General features: G+C 32.5%; 1 protein-coding gene across 2 annotated transcripts in view; it reads left to right on the top strand.

Moving 5' to 3' along the window:
- Positions 1-18419, top strand: part of Nmdmc (NAD-dependent methylenetetrahydrofolate dehydrogenase) — a 57776-nt gene extending 39357 nt beyond the window's left edge. For both annotated transcript variants that reach the window (XM_075379539.1, XM_075379530.1), the window contains exons 5-8: positions 1281-1373; positions 10426-10533; positions 15589-15714; positions 18062-18419. In XM_075379539.1, the coding sequence (XP_075235654.1) occupies positions 1281-1373; positions 10426-10533; positions 15589-15714; positions 18062-18207 (473 nt within the window). In that variant the 3' untranslated portion in view covers positions 18208-18419. The remainder of the gene's footprint in view (positions 1-1280; positions 1374-10425; positions 10534-15588; positions 15715-18061) is intronic.
- Positions 18420-23567: the final 5148 nt, after the last annotated feature.

The following is a 23567-nucleotide window of genomic DNA, read 5'->3' as shown; positions in this document are numbered from 1 at the left end:
TCCCATTTCATCCTCCTCAACTTCCTCTTCTTCCTCTATAACACCATTTTCTAATTCATTTCCTCCGTATAACTTCAATATATTCCACCCATCTATCAACTTTACCTTTCGTATTATATATTGGTGTACCATTTTTGTTTAACACATTATTAGATTTTAATTTATGTACCCCAAAATTTTCCTTAACTTTCCTGTATGCTCCGTCTATTTTACCAATGTTCATTTCTCTTTCCACTTCTGAACACTTTTTTTTAATCCACTCTTCTTTCGCCAGTTTGCACTTCCTGTTTATAGCATTTCTTAATTTCCGATAGTTCCTTTTACTTTCTTCATCACTAGCATTCTTATATTTTCTACGTTCATCCATCAGCTGCAATGTATCAGCTGAAACCCAAGGTTTTCTACTAGTTCTCTTTATTCTGCCTAAGTTTGCTTCTGCTGATTTAAAAATTTCCTTTTTAACATTCTCCCATTCTTCTTCTACATTTTCTACCTTATCTTTTTTACTCAGACCTCTTGCGATGTCCTCCTCAAAAATCTTCTTTACCTCCTCTTCCTCAAGCTTCTCTAAATTCCACCGATTCATCTGACACCTTTTCTTCAGGTTTTTAAACCCCAATCTACATTTCATTATCACCAAATTATGATCGCTATCAATGTCTGCTCCAGGGTAAGTTTTGCAGTCGAACGAGTTCATTTCTAAATCTTTGCTTAACCATGATATAATCTATCTGATTCCTTGCAGTATCGCCTGGCTTTATCCAAGTGTATATTCTTCTATTATGATTTTTAAATTGGGTGTTGGCAATTACTAAATTATACTTCGTGCAAAACTCTATAAGTCGGTCCCCTCTTTCATTCCTTTTGCCCAGCCCGTATTCACCCACTATATTTCCTTCCTTGCCTTTTCCAATGCCCAACTATTATTAAATTTTCATCTCCTTTTACGTGTTTAATTGCTTTATCAATCTCTTCGTATACACACTCTACCTCATCATCATCATGGGCGCTTGTAGGCATATAGACGTTAACAATCGTTGTCGGTTTAGGTTTTGATTTTATCCTTATTGCAATGATTCTATCGCTACGCGTTTTGAAATACTCTACTCTCTTCCCTATCTTCTTGTTCATTATGAAACCTACTCCTGTCTGCCCATTATTTGAAGCTGAGTTAATTATTCTAAAATCACCTGAACAAAAGTAATAACTAATAAAAGAATAACTATTAATATTTTTCTTTAAATATAGTTTTGTTTTTTTAAATACTGTTTATTTTACAGGCATTGAGACTGTAGGTAAAAATGCAGTTGTTTGTGGCCGGTCAAAAAATGTTGGTATGCCTATAGCAATGCTTCTTCATGCGGATGGGAAAGGTATGTTGTTTATTAAAACAATTTTTTCTCCGTAGAAATAAGTATAATAGAAGTTTTAATTTTTTTTTTTTTTAAATAGTTATATAGAAGTTTTACTTTAATAAACAAAATAAAAATAATTTAAATAATAAAAATAACACTAAATAATTATTTAGTAGTAATTTTTTTTTTACAGGATCTAAATTGAAATAATATTAGTTAAATTTAATTTGTATATACAATGATGTATGGTAAAAGCTAAAAAAGATAAATGAAAGGAATTATCTTTTTTCAAAGTTTAGCTTCAATAAAACATTAGCTAATAATATGAGTAAACTAGCTGAATTTTTTTTATTTTATAGACTAGCCCAAATACAGTAACAAAATTGTGTACTTCTTTCTATAGTTTCATGGAAGTAATGAACTTGAACAAATTTTTTTGAGTGCTGTAAGGTCATACTACTGCATAACACATAAATCTTTTGGTTACTTTAATTAAAACATTCATTCTAGCTAGGTAAACATGTTTACCTAGCTGTTATGATGAGGTTCAATAACTGCTTTTACAAATTAAATTAAATTTAATTTAATGAACTGTACTATTTGCATTTAGTATTTAGATAATTTTACAAATTTTATTTGTAACATTCATTTAACCGAAGAGCTTTTTTTTTGTATATATATATATATATATATATATCACCAAATATTCCAATTGAGGAGAAATTGACTGCCATCACGAGTGATCTCCTGTGCATTGCCCTGCACTCCTCGCAGGTGATTTCAATGCATTGTCTACAGATTGGGACTCCACTAGGACTGACAGTCGAGGAAGGTAATAGAGACAGCTGTGGCACTGGATCTCATTTGTCTGAACAGGAGGGAGGTGCCCTCACATTTAGGAGGGGTGCAACCAGATCCATTCTCGATATAACGCTTGCGGCTTGCGACTTCTGAGCTGACCATGCATACTGGTGACTGGTGAGCATGGGAGGGCCTCTCTGGGAGCGACCACCAGCTGGTGATAACGACAATTATGGAAGAAGGATTTGGCAGAGATGGTCCTACTACATTTATTGGCTACAGCACCAGGAACTTGAACCCTGGTGCTTTTGTCAAGGGGCATGATTTTGGAGGAGTACGCAAAGGGTCCACTGCAGAAGAGAAGGCACCTTATTTAGTGGGCTCACTTGAGACAGCATGTGCCAGTACGCCATGGAGGTATTCCAGGAAGGAGCACCTGCCTGTGTATTGTTGGTCACTTAAATTGAGGAAAAGAGAGAGGCTTACCACAGGGCAAGGACACGCATGACTAGGACGTATCTCCCTGCCCTTAGAGACGTATTGGCAGACAGATATATCGAATGCAAGAAGGATGTTGTCAAATGCATTCACGATGCTAAAAAGAGATCCTGGAAGAAACTAATTGTGGATGTAGAAATAGATCCGTAGGACAGGCTTTGCAACATATTGGTAAGAAGAGCCATAAAGCCCAGAGCATCTGTCACTCAGGATCTGACAGCATCGCGCTGACCTCTGGCCAAGGTGCCAGGCCGGACTGACTGCCAAATTGAGTGGTCAAGGTGGCAGTCTGAGCCAAGCTGGAGGTTTTTCATAAGGTGTACAACAGTTGCCTTACAGAAGGAGTATTCCTAGAGATTTGGAAGTATCAGTGGTTGGTACTTGTAGTAAAACTGGGGAGGGATCCAGTACCCCCCTCTTCTTTATGGTTGCTGGCGATGATAGATGTGCTGGCCAAGATACAGGAGTGCATGCTTCAGAACAGAATATCTTGGGCAGTCTTGGAGGGGATGGACTTTCTGCTAGTTAGTATGGATTCCGCAGGGGAAGGTCCGCCCTTGACGCTGTGGCAGCGGTGTGTGAAATGGCTGGGAGAGCTGCAAGAGGTGGTCGGCAGGAAATTCTACTCTCGTTACTCTAGACATGAGAAATGCATTTAATTGCATGGAGTGCCATCATATCTGCGAAGAATAATTTGATCCTACCTAATGGGGCGCAGGCTTGAGTGTCGGGTACATGGAGGAATGGTCCTGTGGAGCCTTCATAGGGGAGTACTTCAGGGGTTAAAAAGGTTTTTTTTAAATAATATAAGTAAATGTTGGTTTAATGTACTTTATTTGTAGTATAGCAATAATGTGCTTTTAGATGACAAATGTGTATACAACAGGGAATATGATTAGGTGCTGGAGTTCATTGTTCCACCCATGTTTTCCAGTACCATTTCATCCACCCATTGTACCAGTCATGTATTTCTTCTTAAATCTTGTTTGATGTCACCATCTATATATCTCTTTCTAAACATTCTATTACTAAGTAATTTTTTGCACCATAACAGCCAGTTTCATTCTAATATAATTGTCATTTGGAAAAAAGACAACACAGATGGATAACTTTATTTCAAAGTGTAAAATTGTATGAATTTATTACGACAAAGTTTTTATGAAATTTTGCCTTTTTTATGCTGTGTGTAAAGGTACAAGCTGTACTTAGTGTTTGTATGAATATGGTTATAGCTCTATGTTCTGTTTCTAAAAGGATGATTAATTTTTGTGTAATATTCGAATGAGCAGTGTAGTTTAAATTTGTGGCTGCATGTGCATATGATCTGCTTAAAAAATATTTGTTTCAATGTAATAAAGAATAATTTGTGGTTTACAATATTGTTTTATTCATCAGGTTTTTGTTATTATTCGTCAGGTGTCAGGTATGGTCTTGTGTATTTTGTTAGCTCATTTTGAAATAAATTTAGCAACATTATTTGCAGAAAGTGAATGTAGTAATTATTATTATTGATTTATAATGGTTCTTTCAGAGAACCTTTTAGAAATAACTTGAGTTTTTTTTTTGTTAATTACAGTGGCATTATTATTAATACTGCCCTGAATATTAAATGTATTAGGAAACTCCTTTTAACCTCTGGGACCACCGTTAAGTATTACTTTAGAGGATGAGATAAATGATTTGTAGCGTGAGAAAATGCCATGCCTGACTGGGATTCGAACCTGGGACCTCCGGATAAAAGCCTGAAATGCTACCAATCACACCATGGAGACCGGCATCCTTAGTGTCTACTTGCAACACATATTGAACCATATTTGATTTTTTGTGCTCATTCATTTATATGAAATTAAGTGTGTGTTGTTAATGTTCAAGTGCCTTGAAATCATGATTTTTATTTGCTATGTGTAAAATTTTCATTTTGTGGTTAATGTTTTTTGATGTGTTTTGTTTCTTTAAAGTAATTTGTGATAGTTGGTTGTTGTGTCCACATTAGTTGAAAGTCAATGTGTGTGTATCCAGTCTGTCTGATGTAATATTTAGTAAACTAAAATTTAACAGTAAAAATTAAACAATTTTGTACCCATAAACTGATGTGTGTGTCAGTGCATGATTTTTGGTGTTATATATCATCTTGTGTATATATTTTTTTTTATAATTTTGATAGTCACACCATGAACTTCTTTCTTGAAATTGTTGGCAGTTTTGTAAGATTATTGGTTAATGTATGTTAATATTATATATATTTTCTGTGACTGTCTACTTATGATTTTGTTCTGTTTTTTATGTAGAATTTTGTTTTTATGTACAGGTGAATAGAAAGCAATCTATTAGTTATGATAGTAGATTCTTTAGTGCAGTTGTTAGCTGACAATGATGTGTGTATTACATGATGTTGAGAAAACTGAATGTTTGTGCTGTAAGAGGTGATTAATATGTTGTATATGATAACATTACAAATAAAATTAACTGAATTCACATTTTAAGTAACTGATGATGGAGAAAGATGGGTTAATCTTTCAAGTGTTAGTTGTAATGGTTTTATTTGTGTACTTTAAAAGTGCGTTTGTTATCTGTTTTGTATATATTGAAATCTAAGAAGCATTACAAAAAGAGTTCCGTGATTTCTTTTAAGAAAAGTTTTATGAAAAGCACTGCCACTGATATCTCCTCTGAAGAAGGTTCTGCATAATTAGTTCAAAATAAGATTTCCTTTGTAAGAATAATTTGTATATGATTTGATATATGATGATGAATTTAATCATTTTCCAATTGTTAATATCATATTTTGTTATATTATCAAATGAACAGTATTCAATTGAAAGTTATTTTATATCTCTTCAATCAATTATTTTATTGACTGATTTTTAAAAAAAAATTATTCATATTTATTTGAATTTAAAAAAATATTTTTATGATTATTTCTAATATGTATAATTTAAAAATTTTTACAACTATCTCCTCATACTTGATATTTTCATGAAAATATAAAGTACAGTTGTATATTCCAGTAATATATAAATATGTTTTTTTAATTTTTTCAAACGTGTTTATGTGATACCAATCTGTACAAGTTAAAAATAATTTTGCTTTTTCAATTCAGGAAAATTTGGTCCAGACCATCTGCCATTTTAATTTTATCAAGTCATTGTCTACTTGTGCAATTGAGTTGAATAATTTAGTTAATCTTTCATTAAATCAATGCAGCTATTCTGCAGTTTGGGCAAAAGTGTAACCAACAGCTATCTAAAATATTAACCTCCTCCTGGCTTAGTCAGAAAAAAAGTTTTTTTTTGGTGAGTAATTCACAGTATAAATTCATAGCATTTTCATAGAAATAGAATATGAAGTTCTCTAGAACATGAAAAATTGCACGCCTGAGTGGGATTTAAATCCGAAACCCTGTGGATGTAACGCAGAGATGCCACCTTACCTTGGAGGTTGAATACATTTTGTTTTTGAAAATTTTATAATGCATTCATAATCTTTATCTGTTATTTAAAACTCAACACTTCTGTTCAAAAAAGCAACTATCTTTTTAAACAAAATATAAAATATATATTATACATATCTAATACTGCTTATGAAACAATTAAAAGAGGTAGTTAAATAGTAAGAAATAATGTTTACATGTTATTAAATGAAATTTTGTAGTAGTTTACTTAGCTTTATTTATTTTCATCCTCACAGTAACGTAAATAAAAGAGATCGCTCTCTCTCTTTTTTCCTGTTTAGCCTCCGGTAATTACCGTTTAGATAATTCTTCAGAGGATGAATGAGGATGATATGTATGAGTGAAAATGAAGTGTAGTCTTGTACATTCTGAGTTCGACCATTCCTGAGATGTGTGGTTAATTGAAACCCAACCACCAAAGAACACCGGTATCCATGATCTAGTATTCAAATCCGTGTAAAAATTACTGGCTTTACTAGGACTTGAACGCTGTAACTCTCGACTTTCCAAATCAGCTGATTTGGGAAGACGCGTTAATCACTAGACCAACCCGATGGGTAAAATAAAAGAGATCTATTGTTATCTAACTGATTTATTCAAGAGATTATTTATTTGTTTTCTGAACTAGTAAAGTTATTGCAGTAAAACAAAAAAAAAATTATAAATTTGTGCTACCATCAAGAGAAGATTTTGAAATCGCAGCTGAATGAAATTTTTGGCCTCATACCATGGAAAAGGATTGGTGGAACTGTAAAAATGACTGTGACTAAAGCTAGCCTTCAATGTACAGTCAACAATCAAATTGTTACACCTTCTGAAATGTGCAATTACTGCAAAGACAGTATTAAAAATATAATATTTATCTTTTGCTCTAATAAAGATGTTCAAGAGACTGCAGAATACTTCAGTTCTCGTTATCAGGTAATCACAACAGTTTCAGAAACAGAACCTTTACAGTTATGTTCCAACAAGTCAGAAATTTATTCTGAAAGTCCAAGCGACCTCTGAATCAGAAACATTTATGTTAGTATCAGTACTCAAGGTCATTAGTGTTTCTGATTACTTTATAGGTTTATCAAAGCCAAAATATAAAAATTATATCTGCTGCGTGGTTGCTGCTGGCAAGTGGTGGTTAGGTGAAGTCATTGAAGACAATATACATGAAAATGAAGAGGAATATCGAATATACTTTTTCCATCCACAGGGTCCTGGTACTTCATTCAAGAAATCATTGAGGGATAATCAAACATGGGTTCAACTGGAAAATATTGTAACGATTCTCATGCCTTCAGAGCTTTTTCTATCAACTACTGGAAGAGGACGCAACATTATACCAAAGATGAATGAGGACTTATCAGTTTTACTCAATAAAAAAGTGGCAGGAGCACAAGTTATGTTAAGTTTGTTATCAAAAAGTGCAACATTTGTTCATAACTTCCATTAGCAGGAGTAAAATAAGGTAAAAGTGAATTGAGCATGTTGTTAATGTATTTGAATTGTTTATCACTTTGTAAATTATTATCACATTTTTGTAATTTGTTGCTTATCATTTTGTAATTGACTTTATTAATTATCAATTTTTTCATTCTGATGAGTTTAGTTGTAATTTTTATAATCTGAAAAAATGCATAACATCAATATTTTTGAATACATTGTTTACGATTAGAAGGAAGGTTGTTTTTAGTGATTTTGATGGCTTCATTACTCATCAACCCCTTTGAGTAACAAAATAAATTTGATATGGCTTAAAAGTACTTACTGCAGTAAACATTTTAGATTTTTGCCACATGTGGTTTTTGGGTCCCAAAAATGAGACATTTTCGCCATTTTTTAGTAAAGGAAAATTCAAATTTTTTTACTGTTCCTTGGTAATAGTCAATTTTTTTTTTTATAAGTACTGCTAGTACCTAAGAATTAAAAGGTGAAAAACATCCCTGTTACCATAAGTCATTATTTATTTTGGGACCAAAATTTGAAAAAACAATTTGTAAACATAACTTCAGTATACATTACAAGATATGTAACAAAATGAATTTTGAGTACACTAGAAGTTCCATTTTTACTCTTTTTCAAAAGCCCTTTTTGGCCCTCTGTACGGTGTAAAATAAGAATGCTACAGCTTTTACAGTTTTGAGAAAAGTGATGAAAATTGCTGTTTTTACCTGTTGGTGAGTTAGAAAATAATTCTATTATTCAAGAAAAACATTTTTTTTAAATATAAAAAAAAAATATTTTTGGCCACTATAATGTGGGTAGTTACCATATGCCAAATATCATCAAAATCAAAAATAGTGATGCACTGATCATTTGTTGAATTAAAATGATACCCCATTCACAGTAATCATAAAAAGCTAATTAATGAGCAAAAATTTTTTTGCTGTTAAACAAAAAATTGTTTAAACATGCTCTGAATGTAGATATAAAGAGAAAATTTAAATATATCATCCATACAACATGGTTCCTGTTAACTTCATTTTATTCCATCAGATTATACAAGGTCATTCACAGGAACCGGATGTTGTTGAAGTGGGTTGTACTCAGGCGTTCGTGGTGGGAGGGGCACGTGGCTGGTGTCTGACATTTCATAGCATTTACATTTTAGTCGTTGAGATGGAGCCGTGGACGCTGGAGCTGGACCAATGCCTGTATGCGTATGACAGTTTTGTGCGAAATAACGAATCTGTAACTGCTGTTCAGCGAGATTTCCACCGTCAGTTTAATATCCATCGTAATGCAAGTGTCCCTTCTCGTAACACAATATTGCGATGGGTAAACAACCTTCGAACAAGTGGTTCAATATTGAAGAAAAAACCACCGGGTCCCCAACGAACTGCTAGCACTCCGGAGAACATCGAATGAGTAAGGAAAGCCATTGTCAGAAGCCCACGCCGCTCTATTCAGAGGCATTCAGCAGCGCTTCAAATGAGCACAAGTACGGTAAGACAAATTCTGCATACAGACCTGCATTTCCATCCTTACAAGATAGCCGTCGTGCAGCAGTTAAACGAGCAAGATGTCACAGCCATTACAATTTTGTCGACAAATGCTTACAATTTTTGAAGAAAATGAAAATTTGTTATTGTTAATGAGTGACGAAGCCCATTTTCATCTGAATGGCTTCGTCAACAAACAGAATTGCCGGTATTGGGCAGAAAGAAACCCACATCAGCTTCACGAGAGACCAATTCATAGCCCAAAGGTGACCGTCTGGTGTGCAATAGTAAATGTCGGTGTTATTGGATCATAATTTTTTAAAGAAAATGATGCTGCCGTAACTGTAACAGCTGATCGTTACATTGTGATGTTGAATACGTTTTTCATCCCTGAGTTACGAAACCGGGGAATCGATTTTCAAAATGTGTTATTCCAGCAGGATGGAGCTACTGCGCACACAGCAAGGGCAATGATGGCTGTTCTCCGTAACTTGTTTCCGGGACGGATCGTTTCCAGATTCGGCAACATTCCTTGGCCCCCGGTCCCCCGACTTGAGTAGTTGTGATTTTTTTCTGTGGGGTTTCTGAAATCGCGTGTGTATGGCAATAAACCGCGTACGTTGGAGGACCTAAAGATCGCAATTCGTCATCACGTCACCCAGATTGATGTAGACATGCTGCAAAGAATTGAGGCCAGTTACCGTGAAAGGCTACAACAATGTATTGCCCAAAATGGACATCACTTGCCGGACATAATTTTTCGTTCATGAGTAAGTAACAAATGCTTTGATTTAACAAATGTTTCAGTGCCAATAAAACTTTTTTAAAGTAAATATTCAATTTTTTATGATTATTTAAAAATCATACGGTTCCCGTGAATGACCCTGTACTTTACATTCCATTTCAATTAAGTGTACTGATAACTAGCAAACAGTCATGACTGTTTAATCATTTTAATTTTTTGGCTTTATGTTATAATATTATTTTATTGTCCTGACAATGGTCTAAGGAGTGAAAGATCTAGAGAAACATTTAATTAGATAGTAAGGTGGATTTTCACTTTTTTTTATAATTTATTAAATATATCAGCGGTAGCCATGTTTGAGAAATTGGCTTTTATTCCTTATTTAAGGATATTGAATATAAAAGGATAATAATATCAAATGAAGAATAATTCCATCAAGTTTTTTTTTGGGAGGGGAGAGTGTAGAAGTTAAAGAGATCTAAGTTAAACAGAAAAAAATTGTTCATTAAGAGCAGTGGAGAATAATAGTAGGTTGAAATGAGGAGCAGTTGATACACTAAATACCCAGTAATTTATTAGACAGTGCTGTTTATAACTTTGTTTGATGTTAATTAATTAAAAACATTGTTTTGTTTAATTTAGGAGCAACTAAAGCTATGGATGCTACCACTACTATATGCCACCGCTATACACCACCAGAAGTTCTGAGATCTTTTACAAAAACTGCTGACATTATTGTTTCTGCAACTGGTAAAATTATAAAAAAAATTTTAATAGCAAATACAGATTTAATGAAACACATACATACACACACACTCACAGTGATTACTTGGCCTCAAATACATTACATTATGTAATTGAAAGAAATTCAATTGCAAATAAATGACTAGTTTTGTATATTTTTTTCAGAGTAAAATGATATAAAGATTTATAAATGTGTACTTCATGTGTGTAACTGTTCTAATTGAATCAGAAATATCTTACAAAGTTTTTGTCAAAATCTGATATATTTCTTAAAACTTTCTACCGATTGTTCTTTTACCTATCTATTATTTAAATGAACAAATTATTAATATTAATAATTAGGTTTAGATCTTGAAAATTTTCTCAAAAAGTTCATATCCTAGTTTTGCAGTTTAAATACAAGTTCATCATTTCTCCACGTTTTATTGTTTCATAATACCATACAGTTTAAATTATGTGTTATATGAATAGAGAGATTTGTGAGGACATTAGATTCTTTAACTTCAAAATAATTGAAGGCTACAAAAATATTTAAAAACTTGATATTTGAATCATGTTTCTGTTTAAAATTATTTCAGAGAGTAAATTATTCACATTCAGATTAATGGATTTTCTTTTAAAGGCCTTTTTGAGCTAATTATCAGCACCTTATTTCATAGAGTTTAGTTTACAGAATAATGTTATTAATGTTATCTGATTTAAAAATATTAGAGACCCCTTTAGTGGAATAATATGTTTGATCTGTTATGTTTAAAAATGTGTTACTGTTGTAATGTAACAATGTTACCATAAACTCTATTGAAGAAGATGCTGATAATTAGCTCTGAAAAGCCTTTGGAAGAACAAGCACCATTCATTTGAAAGTTATTAATTCTAGTGATATTAAAAACACTAACATTACAAAGCAAATGAACTAACTGCCTGATGAAATATAATTTATTTTGTCATGCAAAACAAATCATACTCCAAGTAAAAATTATCTGTGATGCTATATGAATACTTAGTAGTTATGCTAGATGCAAATTTTTGTAGAAAGTTATTTAAAAATGTGCGCACTTTTTACTGAAAACCTCAGTCTAAGAAATAATTGATACTATAATATATTTTAGAAAAACTGTCAGTTTAAGTACCAAAGATATTTATAGATTAAAAAAAAATTTTTCAAACTCTTTTTATTGATCCGGTTCTACCATACTTGAAAACTTTTAAACTAAACTTTAAAACTTTTTAAGTTTACAAAACTCTGTAAAAAGTTTACAATTGCACAACTGTAAGTAACAAACTAAAATTCTCTTTTGATTTGTTGTTAATATTTAAAAAAAATTAAGAACATGAAAGTAGTTCATGCTTTTACGTTACCTTATGAAATAAATTAGTGCATAAAAATTAACAGAACAACTATCCAAGAGAATAATAAACCTTTAATATAAAAATTAAATTCTTATGGGATTAGTATTAGTTTTTTCTATAATAATTAGCTGATCAATTAACACATTTTTTTGTACATTAGTCATACTTCATTTTAATGAGTCACATACAAGATAAGTTATTAAGTGCATTTTCTTTGTCAGGTTTTAGTATTTCTTCCAATTGCAAATTCACTTTATTTTTCACTTTTCCTAGTAAGTATAGCAGGAGATGGTGCTTGTTATTCCTGAGAATGGCTATGCCATTTTTTTGAAGGGAGTGACTGATGTCACACATTCTCATGCTTACAGTCATTTGGTTATTATGACATAGCATAAATATCTGTTTCAATAACTTCTGCAAATAATGAAGATTACTTTCTAAATGATCTATATAAATGTATTTAAGTGTTGAAAAAATATAGTTAAGTATCAATGTGTAATTTTAAAGATAATAAGGTAGTTTTTGTAATTTGTAATTGTCAAGAAGAATGTTTCTGATGATTCACCAACTGCTCTAAAGCTGTTTTCTGAACTTCACCAATCTCTCTTGCTTATAAACATATGAGGGATATCTGTAAAGTAAAGACCGCTAAGAAATTTCTCTCCTTAAGGTTAGCGAACCTGTGTCATTCATGGCCATGTACATACTACATTGTTGTCTGTAAGTTGTCACATTGTAATTTTTTGATTACATGTGAGTTATTTTTAAAAAATAAGTATAATGAGTAAGTATAAGTTTGCCTCATAGTAATTGCTATTAAACATATAAATTTAAATACAGAAATAGAATGCTACCGTAGAGCTGTTCTAAAATAGATAGTGTCATGTGTTTGCTGTTTGACAAGAATATTTATAGATTACACACGTAAAAATTTCTTATAAATACAGTTTATTACTGTCAAATATATAAAATAAATATATAATACTAGCAGACCCAGTAATGCTTCACTATTGCTAGATTAAATGAACACAATTGAAAGTTTAATAAAACTTAAAAAACTGAACATTACGGAACTTCACAAAATTTAACCTTTCACTTTTCCCCTTTTCTCCTTTCCTTTTTTTTCCCTTTCCCTATTTTCTCTTTTCATTTCTCTTGTTTTTCCATTACTTCTTTTCCCTTTTCCCGCTTTTTTATTTTTTCTTTTTTCCCCGTGCCTAAATCGGTACAGTAGTGTTTTAGTCTATAGTCTGTAGCAGACATACATATGAACATTGCCTTTTATATATATATATATATATATATATAGAAAAGAAAGTTTGTTTGTTTCATAAATATCTCAACACCGGCACCACCTAGCGAGTATAGCGTTTGCAAAAAATTTTCTTTTCACATATCTAATATATATTCTGAATATGAGCCAAATTGAAACATAAATGTAATTTTTCCAAATATCTCAACCACTAGCGCCACCTAGCGGGTCCATACTATTCAGAAACATTCATGGGTGTGTACACGACTACTTACCAAAGTTTCATAGAAATCTGATGGAATGGTATAGGAACACATATGGGACAAACAAACAAACATTCATTTATATATATATTTATAAGGTATAAAACATTAATTCAAATTAAAAACAAACAAAATTGATTTCATAATGATTATTATTTACTAAAAACGTTGTAATTACTAATAGAAACTAATATTGAATTAAAAATAAGATAATAGAAAAATATACAATTTACTTTCTTCAAGTGTTAGTTACTTTTACTGTTTACAAAAGAACTATCCTACACTTTATGAATGAATAGAATACTGTTGCTGTCACTCCTGTTCCCAAATAACTCATCAAATAGGTTCTTGTTTTCAACAACTGTCCACAATTAAATACTCTTGATAAACCTTCACTCATTGTTACCAAAAATTTACTGTTGTTGCTTGTATTGCACACTGCACCAAACCCAAACTGAAAAACTGCTAATTGTCACTGCTGGTCCCTGGCAGTATTTATTACCTCCTGGCCTGCAGAATCAGTACCCAACCCTCCTTTTAATTGTTCAAGCATAATAATATCCATTGTCTGCGCCTTCTAGGTTTTTCTGCATGTTCTTTTCAGGAAAGATCCCATTGTTCCTTCTAGATTCTTTCTTTTTTTTTTCTCTCTTTCTTCTTTCTGGGAGCTAAAATATAAAAAAAAATTAATGGGGGCATTTATACATGTATTGTCAAAAGATTATAAGGATTTGAAGAAAATAGTATTTATTCATCAGCGTATCATTATAGTTAGTACGAGCCATTTTTCTCCAGTTAAAATTGTATTTAACTGAATGTGTCTTTAAGTACAGAATAATTTAATTTTATGATAGTCAATAACTATTTTATTAAATTGCATCCTGGCTATAGAATAAGATTTTTAGTTTAATTCTCTATCACATTTTCATTACCATGTTCTTCCAGATCCACAACTGCTTTCCAGTGCGCTATTATTTCTTCAGAAAATGAACAAAACACATCTAAATTAACATTTTAAAATAATACATAAATATGTTCTGTCATGGTTAATTAAATAAACCCTAACTGTTAGGTAATTCTGTAATTGAATCATCTCTATAAATTATCATAGCAAAATGTGATCTAAACTTCCAAAACTAAAAATTAATTAAAAAAACAACTTGCCACCTAATGAATTGTAACCATTGTAAATTCTGACCTAAATTTAAATTAAATTGAATTGGCTTATTTAAATTGGTGAATTTATTTGTATTTTATTTTATTACAAATTATTTTGTTATACGGATTCCTTAATACGTCGACGGACAAAATTTTTTAAAAAAGTTAAAGTTAAATTAATAGCAGTATGATTCATTAGTTATCAAAAATTCCTTTCTAAAATAGAATTTTAAGAAATATGACGGATCATTGTTTGGCTTCAGTCTTTCCTGTAATTTGCAAACAGAAAAACTCGAGTAATTAAAATAACTATCAGCCTTTGTAATACTGCTATGGAACTTGTACTGTACAACATCCTGTAATGAAAAACCTACTATAACGGAAAACCTTTTGTTCACCCTGCAGACCTGACCTGACCAAGCCTAAGATAAAATGTCACATCTTTACGTATAAATCATAAATGAAGAATTTCTCTTGCGATGAGATTATTTGGTTATTTAACTTTTTTCTTTTGAATTACAGTATTTAAAAAAATTTTAAAAAAACCAAATTTATGATGCGTCGATACCTCGCTAAAAGCAAGTTAATTTATCATTAATGAGATAGAAAACCAAACAAATCCCTGAATTTGACTCGTTTCAAGCGAGCTCGTTATTCACGGGTTACCGTATCTGTGATCTCCCCACTAGTGTTATTTACTTTTTTCAAGATATGTTCTCAAACTCTCTTCTCGAACTTATCTTTAAAACATGATAATTTCTAAATTAATAAATTTGATTTTCATTAGCCTCATTAATATCTTATTTAAAAAACCTAACTTCATAATTTTTGGCTTTCCAATTGTCATAGTATTTGCCATAAATTGTAACATTCAATATTAATAATTTTTAAGTTTTAGTAATTTTTATTCTGATTCTGTAATGTATATTAAAAATGAATAGATTTCTTTTCTCCTTAAAAAGAAGTCATACTTTTTTCATGCTTTTTGAATTAATAAATTATTATTATTGTTTTGCTGTCATTATTTTGTAATTTTAGGTGTTCCTAATTTAATTTGTGCTGATATGGTGAAAGAAGGAGCTTGCATTATTGATGTTGGTATTACAAAAATTTTTAACAAAGACACAGGGAAATCCTCATTAGTTGGCGATGTTGACTTTGAAGGTATATTTATATGAATATTTAACTATATATTTTAACTTTACTCTTCTTCTAAATTTATTATTTTTCTTTATTTTAATCAGTTTCATATTTTTATATAAACATTATATTTATCTTCCACATAATCTCAGATAGAGAAATAGTTTTATTACGTTACTATTCTGTAGCCTAGTCAGAATTTCTGTTCTAAAAAAAAAAAAAAAAATATAAAATGTCTACTTAGAGAAAATAAATGTTGTCACTTATGGAAGTTAAAAACTCACAAGAATTTTAAAACTGTAATTTCAGTTCTGTTTAATTGCTATGGGATTTACAAGAATCTTATCACATTTAGTGTGTAATATATAAAAATACAATAAAAAAACTTTCTGTGTAATAAATAAAATAATTCTCTGTTGAATGTAAACTGAGAGACATGTATGATAATATTCCTAGCTAAAGAATCTATTTATGGCTGATGAGCAACTGGAGTAGAAAGGACGTAACCTGGCATTTATAAGAATGCACTCTTTTTTTTTTAGTAATGTTATTTTTAAGACTTGAAAATCAGAAAAAATCACTCAATTAATTATTCAATTTATGAAGAAAAATTGAGTAACTGTGTTATTCTCTAACATAAATCATTAGCCTTATACAGAGTGAGCAACATAAAACTGAACCCATAATGAAACCACTACCCAACACTATTTATGAAAGACTTTAACACAACTAGCGTGACTAGTGGATGCATATGTTACTACTGATTGTTGCTGCTGTTTGTCAGGTGGTTACGTGTCAGTGCCATATATGTTTTGTTGCAGTGCAGTATTATGAGTGTAGTTGTGTTTGTGTAATATGCCTTATTCAATCCAGAATAAGATAACTATAGTTGAGGTCTATATTTGTTCTGGATCATTTGAAGAATTGCTCAAATATTCGTAGAAAAATTTTCTAATGCCTGTATCTCAGCGAAGAGTAGCATACACAATTTAATTAACAAATGGCATACAGCAGGTTTGGTTTCAAATACAAAATGAAATAGACGACCATCTGTTAGGACTCCACAGGCTATTTATTGCCAATATTGAAAGGAGAATTACTGCCAGTCCAAAAAAATTACTATGTAAGTTATCCCAAAAATTCCTTGTTAAATACACATTTTGTCGTAAAATTCTTGATGAATTAAAATTAAAATGATACCATGTTACAACTGACAGAGACAGACAAACCAAAATACTTGATTATTGCAACTGGCTTCTCAAAAACATTGTTGGTGGACAGATAGACCCGATGTTGTATTTCATGTCAGATGAGGCATGATTTCATTTATCTAGCCATGTTAATTCGCAGAACATCAGGTATTGGATGGTGAAGAATCCTCATGAGATATTCGAGCATCCACTTCACGATGAAAAAATTAGTGTTTAGTGTGCCGTACTGGTCATCAATCATATAGTACAACCATTATTTTTTGACTGGATTGTCAATACACAAGTTTACCTCACAATTTTTGAAGAATTCTATGCACAATTAACTGATAATGAAAGATAATACAGCTTCTTCCAACAAGACGGAGCAACATGTCACACATCAAATGTTTCAGTGAATCGGGTTCATGCAACTTTTACAAATGAACGAGCTGTCAGCAGAGGATGGTGGATTCCATGTTCCCCAGAGTTTTCCACTTGCGATTTTTTCCTTTGAGGCTACTTAAAGGAGAGAGTTTATGCATTTAATCCCCACAATATTGATAAACTGAAGGTGAACATTCAATGAGAAATAAACGCAATTGACAACGTTTTTGCGTCAGACGACTCAGTATGATCAGTCGAGCACAAAAGTGCATCGACTGATGGTGAAGTGGATGGTCATTTTGAACAGCTTTTGTAAGAATAAGGTAAATAAATGCAACATTTAAATTACATTTTATTTTTTTTCTTATTTAATTTATCTGTATCATTCATAAAATTTCAGTTCAACATAACCTACCGATTCTGCAGCGGTTTTATGTTGCTACGTGTATATGCAACTAAGAAAATGGTCTGGTTCAGATGATCTCTTGTGAGAAAGTTTTTTAATTGCTTAATGCATCCATCCATAATTCTTATTTATTTATTATATTTTTTCAAATTTTTATATACTTCTACATATATTTTGGCAAGGGATATGAATTGAATGAGATTGGTAGATGCACCAGCTCCCTGGATTTTAAACTTGACACAAGCTTATCTAAAAACCAACATGCTAGCCACTACAATAACTGGGCAACCAATTTACTTTTGATTTTACTATGTTTAAAATTATTTATTTAATAAAAAATACTGGATTAAATAGTTCTATTTAAAAGTTAAAGAAAAAAATATACTTTCAGGTGTAAGTAAAGTGGCTGGATACATCACACCAGTACCTGGTGGAGTGGGTCCAATGACTGTGGCAATGCTGATGAAAAACACAATTCAAGCTGCCAAGCAAATCCAAGGTAGTAAGGATTGCCTATATGCAAAAGCCAAAGTATAATAATAGAGTACAGTTTTATTAAATTACTATTTTTCAGTATTTTACAGTATTATTTCATGATATAATCATGTTGTAGAAGTATTTTTCGTCATGTACAGTGATAATAGAAATTAAATAAAATCTGTGTTTTTAAATATTTGAAACTCGTTCCTGACATGATCTCTATTATGTATTATTGTATACTGATCTGAATAAAATATTTATTTATTTTCTCTGTCTTTATTTTATTTTTTTCAAATACATACTAAAGAAAGGAAGAAATTGTTAGAAGAGACTATTAGGGAGAATTTTTGTTAATGGTGAAAAAATAGGAATTTACAGATTATTTTAGTATAATAATCTCAGAAATTCATTAAAAAGTAGGTGTAAAGCTATTTGTTAGTGTTTGTAAATTTGTAAAACTTCTTCATTTTTACTTCTTATGTTAACTTAAGATTGCTTAACTCCAGATTTTTAACATCCCCCTCCCATAGATTTTTGAAAAACTCAAAAAGTTTTTGAAATGCGTTTTTCTCTGAATTTATGCATTTTAGAGAAAAGTTTTTCAAACAAAAAATGTAGAGGACATTCTCCTCTACAATTAATGTTTTTTGAAGTTATGCCGTATAATTTGAAATTGAAATAATAGGTGACGCTGAAGTTGTAAAAAACGTGTTTTTTCGGTTTTTTCACCGGAAAAAATTGTTTTTCGTCTGTATTGCATTTGGAAAAGTTTTAATCTCAAAGAAACAGACAACTTTTATTTAAACAATTTTCTTGTACGACTTACCGTTTTGGAGCTGTAGCTAGTGAAAGTGTGAAAATGTTGTGAATTGGGCACGTGTTCGAAACCGGTCTAGTCGCTGAACAATGCCGATCTCCCCGGCTACAGTAACAATAGGACCGCTGCGTTGCCATTCTACCGCTATAACTCTGGAATGCTAAGTCGTACAAAAATACGGAGTTAAGCTTTCCTCATCACCCCTCAGGCATGGACAAAAGATCAATCGGTAGGTAAGGATTTTCAAATACAGCCTATTTTGATGACAAATTGCCTGTACTAGAGGTTAAGTGAAATGGTCGGTTCGGTCTGACATTAAAAATCGTTCTTCTGTGATTTTCAGAGCCGAACGCAGTTCCAGCGAAATCATCGAAAATTTACTTTTTCTATGTTGCAAGGATCCTTCCATAGCAAACACCCGGCCCAATTATAATCCTCAAATCAATTTATTAGCGAACGCGTGGTGAAATCCCCATTCTAAGTCTGATATCCCCGTGTTATTTCGAAGTCTCGTAAAGAACGCTCGTGTTGCTTCCTTTAATATCAGCTTTAATAAATTACTTAACACTGCTGAGAATATTGTAGAATAAGCTGATTAAAAAATATGTTCTTTTCCTGTGTACTTGCAATCTGTTTAACTAGTGAACAATAAGCAACAACTCCCTCCCGGGCCCAATAAGATGAGGCTGATAGGTATGTCATGAAATGTAGAATATAGTCTTGTACAGATTTAGGCCGACCATTCCTGAGATGTAGTTAATTAAACCGCAACCACCATAGTACACCGGTATCCGCTATCTACTAGTAGTATCCAAATCCGTATAAAAGCAACAAACCTTTACTAGAATTTGAAAAATCAGTTTCAAGAAAACTGATTTTGTAAAATCAATTTCGAAAATGAGTTGTTAAGCAATGATTTATGACGAGGAGTTTACCACTAGATCAGCCCGGTGGGCGTTTGTTTTTAATGATGTTTTTAAAGTTTTGTTTGTTTTATATTTCCGAGTAATGCTAATTAAGTGGGTCGAACAATTTTTTTTAAATTTGTTTTTTAAATTTAACCATAATGATCTGTGGTCCTAGAAAAAGAGAGCACTTGCGTTTTTTTTTTACTTTTATGATCAGCGATTGTCGGTATGAGTACTCGCACGGTTTCATTTTCAGATTATCTAACCTAACCGTAAGTTAAGTAGGGCGCCGACCAAAACAGTGTGGAGAAGACGGGAGATAATTAATTTAACAATAATGGATAATACTTGTGAATTGGGTAGCGGAAATAAAAACGATTTTCCGATGGCGCGGCGGCTGAAAGATGCCGCAGAATACCCGTTACTCGTCCAAGGTGCTATATATTCGCTACTTCGACGCTTGTTATTTAGTAGTGCGGCTCCAATTCCGTACATAATAATTCGGCAGAAGATTCTCCTTATTTTATTTTTTATTTCTTAACTTAATTTACTGTTATTAAAATACCTTCTGCTGCTGTTATGGTCTCGGGGGGGGGGGGGGACGACCGGAACGTCACTAGGCGGGTGTCTTCCCCTACGGGGTTGGGATGCTGTTATGGACTCCACTTGCATACATTTTACTAATTTCAGATAGTAATATTCAAATATTCAATAATTCTTTTTTCGGTAGAATAATTAAAACTTTTTTGTTGTGTAGATCAATTCTTTAAACTTACTAAATGTTCTATAATGTTTTTCTGTTTACTCTATTTTTTATTCTTGAAACAGTATATCTATCGGGTTAGCGTAGGCTAAGATAAACGATGTATTTCTGATGAAACGAGTAGATGTTGGTAAACCAACTCTGTAACAAAAATTCACGGATATTTTATTTAGAAGACTTGTAAATACCGATCTGATTATTTACTTATACTAAATAAAGCAAAACTTAGGAAAGCTATTAGTTTCTCGACAGAACGTGGTATGTAAATAGTTTAGTGAGATCGTTAGAAATCATTTTTCTAAAATTTAATTAGTTTCAGGACAAAAGAGATTTAATCTTTTGAAGTTTCCCTCGTTCCGGGTGTAGGCTCTGAGCTTGTAAGTTAGAGGCCTATTTTTCAAGACGTAAAGTTGTAGGCTCAGTTCAAATAAAAGATTCACAAAAAACTTTTTTAGGCTGAGCTGTTTGAGCGCTGAGACCGCATTAATGTAATCTGAAGACGCTCTTCTTGTTTATACAATAAAAACAGCAAAGAAAATTATCAATGAAAGTGTATATTCTACTGTTATTAAACACTTTGAGTGCCACGTGGATTCACAGAGTTACAGATCTAATGGCCGCGTGAGTCTAATGTGTCACCACTTGTTAGGTTTAGTTATATGGCCGTGTAATTCCGCTTTGGTTTCATAGTTCCTATTAAAACACATGGCAAGTGAAAGAGCATGGCCAGTATGTCATGAAACTGTTATTGGCCTGTTGATAGGGAGTCCACACTGGTGTCACATGGCTAATACTGTATGATAAATGTAATGAAATAATGCAGAATATCAATATTACAATATGATGTTATTTTTATTGACAAAAACTATACAAAAGCAACTGCAGAAAATCTCCTTGAAAATAAAATTATAAAAAAAAATTAACTTTTCAGACAAAATAGTTATGTACACCAAGAAAACAGTCCAAACAAAAGTGTTTTTCACACACCACACATTTATATTTTGTTTGAGTAGTTTTTCGCATGGCAATCTTCCTGCCTTCGGCCTTTGACTTTTTTCATAACATTTATGACATCGCCTTCTTCCTTGTCTGCCAACATCGACAAGGCGGTGAGGTTGGTCTGCTGGTATCGGAGGAGGAGGAACGGCATTAACGTTGATTCCTGTCAGTTCTTCGACTAATTCTTCTTTGAATGCGATGATTTGCATGTTTCCATTTGTAAGCTGATTGTATAATATAGCGCATTTACTACATTGGTTCCAAGAAGCAATTCTACAGCAAGTTTTCTGTACCACTTCACTCCACGTCTCAGAGGTGAGCAATAACTCTTGATTTGATTTTTTTTGTCAGAATCTGTTAAATCTCTTTATATACTGTAATTTTTTGAAATTTTTTTCACAAGAGGGTAGCATAAGACTATGAAGGGAGGCAATCAGATACCAACATATTTTCGCGGAGCGCTAATCAACCGCGGATCATTGTGATGGGAAAAGGTTTTAACTGTTACTGGCCGCGTGATGCCAATGTGTCACCACACAAAAAAACAATCGCTAAAAACGTATTTTTTACTCAAATGAGTGACAGTTATTACTAATACATTTTTTTTTGTGATACTGAATGAAATTATATGAGAATAAAAAATTGGCCATTAAAATCGTTTTACTTCCTGTATAGGTGGCACTCAAAGTGTAATTCGGGTTATTTTTCTAGTCCCTATATCTAAATGACATTCGTACATTGGTTTCTCTGATGATAGATTGTGATTGTAAGAGTAAATATATATATATATATTAATTCTTGATGATCTAGTAAGAAGTGCTTTATAATACAGATATTCAAAAAGTGACGCAACGTTACTGAAGAATATTTACTTCTTTTTTGTACTTTTAACTGAGGAAAAACGGGTTACACAATGTAGCAAAGAATATTCATTGCCTCCTAATACATTACATGTGACAGTTAGGCTTAGAGCCAGAATGCCTTCATAGAAATGGATGGTGCGGATGCACTAAACAAGTCCTCCATTACGTGGCTGTACGACAAGTTCCAAGAGACAGGGAATGTGGCAGATGTAGCCAAAAGCGGTCACCCGAAAGTGTTAACACCAGAAAAGTTGATTGACGTGCAACTTGCATATTCTATTAGTCCCAAAAATTCTGTGTGACCCTACCTAGCTAGTCTGGTATCTCCGTTGGTAGGGCCCACACGGCATCGCGCAACTGTTTAAGGGTGCATCTGTACAGAATTCGTGTTGTTCACGAGTTGTTACCTGCCGACACTGGTAAACTTGTAGCTTTCTGTCAGCGGTTCATATCATTTGTAATATTACATGGGGAAGAACCGGTTCGATGACTGGTTTTGGTGTGACAAGGCACTGATCCACCTTGATGGATACGTGAATGCACAGAATTCATCATTTGGTGTACGGAAAATCCACATGAGCTGCACGGACAAACAGTGGGTGTTGGTGTGCAATGTCACGTACGCGAATCTTCATGATACTCTTTCATGGCACAGTGAACAGTGAAGAGTGAGCGCTTCTTACAGATGGTGCAACAATCTGTTAACACTATACCTACACACCGGCTAAAGTACATGTGGTATCGGCAGGACAATGCTACTGTTCATACATCCAAAAACACTATGACTTTCTTAGATCGGTGTTTTCATGGACAACTGATTTCGAAGTGGTTGCGCCCCCTCGGTCTCCTGATTTACCACTTCCTGACTTTTTGTTGTGGGGATACCTTAAGGATGCTGCTTATAAAATTCATTCTCATACTATTCCGAAATTGAACGATGTGTCGCTGCAATTCCTCAACAAAAGTTACAGCATTTGTTTAAGAGCATGCAACGTCATATTCAATTATGTGAGTCGCATAATGGTCGCCACTTTCAACAAATATTGTAACTTACTCATTTTCCCATA

Source organism: Lycorma delicatula, chromosome 1 (assembly GCF_047948215.1).
Source record: "Lycorma delicatula isolate Av1 chromosome 1, ASM4794821v1, whole genome shotgun sequence".
Classification (NCBI taxonomy): Eukaryota; Metazoa; Arthropoda; class Insecta; order Hemiptera; family Fulgoridae; genus Lycorma; species Lycorma delicatula.
Note: the sequence above shows the minus strand (reverse complement) of the source record. Positions and strands in the feature narration are given on the sequence as shown.